This window comes from Nematolebias whitei, chromosome 13 (assembly GCF_014905685.2).
Source record: "Nematolebias whitei isolate Nwh7 chromosome 13, NemWhi1, whole genome shotgun sequence".
Taxonomy (NCBI): domain Eukaryota; kingdom Metazoa; phylum Chordata; class Actinopteri; order Cyprinodontiformes; family Rivulidae; genus Nematolebias; species Nematolebias whitei.
Window position 1 is genome coordinate 19,549,349 of NC_056510.1, and position 6,539 is coordinate 19,555,887.

At 35.9% G+C, this 6,539-nt stretch overlaps 1 protein-coding gene across 1 annotated transcript in view; it reads right to left on the reverse strand.

Moving 5' to 3' along the window:
• LOC119418859 (fibroblast activation protein, alpha) overlaps positions 1-4,570 on the reverse strand; it is a gene marked incomplete at its 5' end in the record, with an annotated part of 13,246 nt that extends 8,676 nt beyond the window's left edge. The window contains 8 exons of the mRNA XM_037686151.1: positions 407-561; positions 637-757; positions 972-1,044; positions 2,096-2,148; positions 2,273-2,347; positions 2,434-2,528; positions 2,625-2,714; positions 4,480-4,570. Of these exons, the coding sequence (XP_037542079.1) occupies positions 407-561; positions 637-757; positions 972-1,044; positions 2,096-2,148; positions 2,273-2,347; positions 2,434-2,528; positions 2,625-2,714; positions 4,480-4,570 (753 nt within the window). The remainder of the gene's footprint in view (positions 1-406; positions 562-636; positions 758-971; positions 1,045-2,095; positions 2,149-2,272; positions 2,348-2,433; positions 2,529-2,624; positions 2,715-4,479) is intronic.
• Between the last annotated feature and the right edge of the window lie 1,969 nt (positions 4,571-6,539).

The following is a 6,539-nucleotide window of genomic DNA, read 5'->3' on the forward strand; positions in this document are numbered from 1 at the left end:
ATATATTTATTTATTTATTTTTCCCAGCAGGAATAGTGGCAGCAACAGTTAGGTGTAGCATATCTGGTGCCACTTCTGACAACAATATTAAAATATTTCTGCCAGAATATCTAATGCAAAATTGACAATAATGTGAAAGTTTAAAAAATAACATCTGCATGAAATGCCACAAAACGTTTTGATGTTGTGGCTGTTTTGAGTTGGCAGAAATTAGTCTACCTGGACCAGCTGTTAAGCAATCTGGTCAGAAGTTTCTCCAAAGAAAGGTTGCTCAAAGACCAATCTACAACAGCCAAGATGTTCTTTCTAACGACTGATTTGCAACTTAAAAAATCTGTACTGTTGTTTTAGCTATGATAAAGCATACTGTTATTTAACATAGTGCTAGTAGTGCAAATGATCCAACCTTTGCGTATGGAATTATCACTGTTTCAGGATATTGCTCATTTCCATACCAAGAGAACTCCACTTTCTGAACTTCTGTATTATTAAACTCTGCGTAGGCCAGGTATTTCCCTTTTGTTGACCACCATATTGCTTCATTTGATGCAAACACCTCCTCTAAAAGTTGGGAAAAAAAGACTTAGTGAGAACATTTTATCTTTAAACAGAAAGTGCACAGTTAACCCCACTCACCCTCATACATCCAGTCAGGGATGCCATTAATAATCTCGTTCTTCTTCCCGTTGTGTGTCACCTGTACAGCTTGAGCAGTGACATTGGAGTGGTAAAAAATGTTGAAGTCCGAAACATAGGCCTGTAACAATATAACGCAAATTATTGATGGTTAGAGCAAGAAAAACAGATTATATTATATTCACTTTAACAAATTCAGCACCACATATTATATATTAAAAAAAAAAAAACATTTACAACATTTAGTACTTATTTTAGGTTCAGGGATATAAACCTAGCAGTGGCAATATTAAATAAAAAGATAACATCAGCAAATAAAAACAAGTTAGACCCACAAATTGGTTTCCTGTTGGCCCAAATGTGAAGAGCTGCACGACAGGTGGAAGACTCAGTGATGTCACAAATGTTCTGCAATGAAAGGGCAACAGTATTAAGGGTGATAAATATTGTTTTAGTAGTCTGGTAGTGACCCTAAGTGGAAAGATAAAATGGCAATGTACTAAATATGAGAGAAGTAAAAATGCATCATCAGCTTTCTTTGTTAATTCAAGTTTTCCTCTTTTTGAAACAGCTTATATGTTAGGAGCTAGAATGCATCGTTTGATTGGCAAAAATCAATACAAGATTGTAAATTCAACACAATTTCAAGGCTAATTTAAGAGTCCATTTCAGGATTTTTGACTTTAGAGAGCTTATCATGAGCATAAATTAAAGCATTGCACTACAAAACAAATAACAACAAACAATAAAAAAAAATCTGTTTAGAAAGTCCCAGTTACACCCAAAAATAGCAAAAATATAAACTATAAAAAAGAAACAGTATAAAAGGATCTAAGATATAGCTAAACAGTAATAATATAATATAATAAGGTGTACCTGTAAGTTCAGGCTGCTGTTTAATACACCTTATTAAATTATATTATTACTGTTTAGCGTATACCTCAGATCCTTGCATACTGTTTATTTTTTTTATTGTTTATATTTTTGCTATTTTGGAGTGTAACTGTGACCTTGAGTACACATTTTCGTTCCACCCCATGTACCACATGTGATGCACATGACAATAAAGTCACCTTGAACCTGTACTGCGAGCGAGCTCCCTGATTGGCTAAGGCAAGTCTATCATTAACCCTTTCTGAGCTACGCTAACTGATTTCTGCACATGTACTGTACTGATGGACTGACCCTGCGACATATCAGGTTGGGTGTCTTCTACATTAGCATCGAACCCTCCAGGTCCTGTGGATTGTGGATCGAGGTTGTTTTTCCACAACTGCACTTAAATCTCAGCAAATAAGTACCCGATGAGATTTAGGTCAGGTTAAAAGTTATGAATCGTGAGTCTTTCCAAAGACATTTTAGTGGGGCTCATTTTCAACTGTGTTGCAGAACTTATATTAAAGCTACACAAATAATAAAACACAAACAAACACAAATCAATAAAGCCACTAGTACTTACGATTTCTTCATGTCATAGATGGAATATGAGGCAGAATACGAATGTCTCCATTTCTGTGGGAATTCAAAAATAAAACTTATTTTGACACCTTTTAAAAGTATATTTTTTAATATTAAATCCCTTTAAATGACTATTTGCACAAATGTGCATATAAAGCTAACATTTGCTGCGTCTCACCTTTGTGTAGTTGCTTTCAAAAGCAACATATTTATGATCCTCTGACAACCAGTAACCACTGGCAGACACGTCTTCCTGGAATAAGACATGCTATGAGTTATGTTCAGATGAACAAAATCAGACAGTTCCTGTAAAAAATATTTCAAAACAGGATGAATTACAAAAGATGTGTTGCTCAAAAACAGAGACTTTTCGTTCGTTTCAGCTTTGTGGAGAAAAACATTCCCATCTTGAGTTTTGTGGATATACTCCTTATCTGCAAACACAAAAGGGATGGAAAATCAAGTTGCAAGGAAATGTGCACATTGCATGCACATTGAGAAGGACAACCATTACAAGAGTGCAGAGAAACCTGATATCCATAACATGTTGTAGGATCTCGTCCTGATGGTACTATTGAAGTAATCCTGCAGGGTGTAAGGCCTTCTGGCAGCTCTGGATTCTGAACATATGGACAAAGTTTAATTTTATTTCTAAAAAACAAATCCTTCTGCATATGACAATAATACACTACAGTGGCAATTTTAGCCTCTTTTTGAGGGTGCTCAAGCACCTATAGATTTGAACTCAGCACCCCTGAAAGATAAAGTAAAAAAAAAAACAATGTATATGTATTTATATGTTATTATTATTAGTGGTTCTGGATTTGGGTTCTGTTTATTGCATATATTCAATGCAAAAAAAAAAAAATAAATAAAAAGGTAATAGATCATTGTAATAGTTGGTTAATTGTGTGGAACGATCTCCCTTTTCCCATCAGATGAGCCCCTTCGCTGTTCATTTAAAAAAATTCATTTAAAAACACATTTTTACTCCCTGGCTTTTAGCACAGACTAAATTTGTTCAGTACTGTTTTTATTCATCTTAATGTTTAAACAGCTGTTTTATTTTTATGTGTGTTTAAACTTGCTTGATTTTATGTGTACAGCACTTTGTTGCAGTTGTTTTTTTTTTAAGGACTTTATAAATAAAGTATTATTATTATGACTTTAATTGCTGGATGTCCCGCCCCTGAGCTGCTGACTTTCAGTAACTGTGCCCCCCCCCTTTTTTTTCTTCTTATTCTTTCATTCAACCTTTATTTAAACAGATAAGTCACACTGAGCCTCGAAGACTCACTTACCTGTTACCTGTTACCTGTTTGGACAGACAATAGAAAGTGGTGAAAAATGACATATAGGGTTTGGAGACAAAAAAATTCCTGACACGCTCTTAATTTTTGTTTGAAGGTCAATAGCGTGATAATGAAAAAAAGATCTTGCACACTAGCACATAATGATAGGGTGTGGGGGACGCAGTTTAGTTGAACAGCCCTGCTTTAGAGGGTGTAATACAGTTTATTACATTTCCAAGACCTAAACTGAGCCTGAAAAAATGTAAAAGATGATAAAGCCATGCGGCCGACCTCATGATCAGCTGAATACAACAGTGATAAACAGGAAGTACCGCATGTTCATCTGTAAGAAGGTAAGTCAAGCTTCCATTTTCTGTCATAATTACATTGTTTGCTTCATGGTTAAATTAAAGGTTAATGATTAAAGCTGTGCTTTGTTTTGTGTGTTTTGTATGTAGACATAGCTATGTTGCAACTTCTGTTTGCATAGTGTTTGTTTGTTACCAAACTGATTTTGTACAAAGCATTTATTGTGTAATGTAAAGCAGAGCGCTACATTTGTAGCATCTAGCGCGTCTGAATTGCACGCCACTAGCTTAGCGCTACTACTTGTTGTGCCATTAACGCTAAACTAGTTACTGAATCAAGTGTTACTTATGTAGGTAAACGTAGATGTTTAACAATCCGTTAAAATAAATAAATAAAAATATACAAATAAATAAATAAAGGTTGAATGAAAAAACAAACAAACAAACAAACAAAAAAAAAAAAAACCCACCAGAATGCTGGAAATGGCATTCCCCTCCCACATTATAAATGCTTTTGATGCCAGTGGCCACCACTGGTTCAAGCCAAGACCCATTGTCAGCATCGGGGGCTGAGCACCCCTAAAGGTCAGAGTCTAGAATCGCCCCTGACTAGAGTTCTGAAAAATGTACTCTTGACAACCACTGTTTTTTTTTAATTTTTTTTTTAAACTTTTATAAGTTTGATGTTTAAACATACTTTGTACAAGAAACTCATCCCTCTGAAAGCTTGTCAGGAAGGCAAAAACGAAGAGATAAAGAAAGGAAGGGAAAGCTTCACGACTCACTGCTGTAATAAACTGCAGGGATGGTTATGAACGTGATGACGACAACAGCCCCTACCAATCCCCAAACCAGCCTCTTGTAACCCTGTGGAAGGTGACAGAAAGGAAAAAACAATGTTTACACCCTGCTTCAGCTGATATATATTTAAAGCCTCTTCAGTTTCTCAATGATCAAACTGGCTTTAAATGACTCTTTAAAAAAAATAAAGCTTACATTTGATAAAACTAGCTTTTTTTTTAAAGTTGACACTGATGGTAAATGATTACAGACCATTGTGGTGATGATGGTGACGCCGTGCAGCTCTCACGAGTCGCTGAGCTGGAAACGCAGCCTGGTGAACATATTCTGTCGTTAAACATAAAGCTGAGTCCGTCCTGTGTCAGACAAGGCTTCCTTCACGTCCTTCTTTCTGCATTCCTACTGAGAGCAGTCGTACAGCACACACACACACGCGCGCGCAGATACCTCCTCAAAGTGCGCAGCACAACTTTCCAGGAGCGCACAACTTGCTGAAATTAGGAAGTGGCTTCTTTTTTCACAGAGGGCGCAACTCACCCAGACTGCTGAGCTTATACAGCTCTAACACATGATTCATTACCATAAGACACGAGCTGAACAATAGAATAATAATAAAAAAAAAAATTAAAAAAAAACCATGTATGGCTTTAATTAAAAAGATAGTTCAGATTTTTTTTGACGTGATGCACTGTGTAATCAATATCTTACCTGCAATAGATATTTTTCAGATCATTGTGAGTTTTGAATATGACTCAATGAAGATACCTTTAACATATACAGTATAAACCAGCCAGAAGAACGTGGAGCCAAAACAGCACGTGTCCCCTATAGACCAGTCGTCCCCACATCCTCTACTTGTTAAGAATTAAGTCTTTTATTGTGCACTCCGACTCCAAAAATACAACAGGCAGCACCTGTGAACCAAACATTATGCCTTCGCTTTTGGACAAAGAAAAAAAAGACAACGATGCTTTGCTCATTTTTAAATTTTATTTTATTTTAATAGGAGAGATGAGGTAATGACCACTCCCAGAGGGGTAATGTTGCCGTCTTCAAAACATATGTAATATCAAACATTTCTTAGTGGTTGATTTGTATGAAGTGTGGCGCTGCAGCCTCCTCTTGTGGTTCATAAAGGATAATGGACAATAACTGCAGTATTTGCACACTCACCAGTGAAGAACGTTTTATTTGTTTTCAAAGCAGATTTTTTTTTTCTCAACACTGCATGCTGTAGCACTATTAAAGAAATAAATAATAACTCAACAGAAATTAAATGTCCACCTGATCCTGTTTACATACATCCCAAACTATTTTCTAACCAACCACCACACCTACTTCCTACAGCCACTAGCTGCTATAGGATATAGCATATTCTATAATAGGAAGTTAGAAAAGTAGCAGTAAAAGTGCTAGCACCCGTTTTGTAAAACATACGTGTTGAATTAGTCCAGAGAACTTTTAGATTAAATGTAGTCCATTTTTATCTGAAAAGATTTTCACCCACACATTGCTCACCAGAATAATAGTCAAGAATATATAACTTGCAAAACCATCCAATCAATCAGATAATCTATAGAAAGATGTGGACAAAGGTTAAAAAAGCCATATTCCTAAAATAGCAGCACCCACAACAAATGCGACTCACTGACGGATGGAGTGAGCAGTCAGCGCCCGTGTGCGTGCACGAGATTTGACATGTGGACTCTGAGGGGCTATCACAGGCTCACCGACTCCCGTCTCATGAGACAGCAATGATTTAAAAGGAAAACATTTTGTATATTTATTCTTTTTTTTTAACGATTTACATTCAAATCCAGTGCAAGCATCTTTTAAGCACGTTCATAATAAGAAATTTAAAAAGGAAGCACTAATGCTCTAGACAAAAAAAAAAAGAAAAGAGAATTAAAATAAAATCTATCACTAATCTATTTTAGTGGTGAAAGTAAGCTTTGCATTAAGTGCAGAGTACATAATGTGCAAGATGCATGAACAGTGGAAGGCGAAAGCAGCAGAAATAAGTGCTTTTATCTTTTTGTGAGAT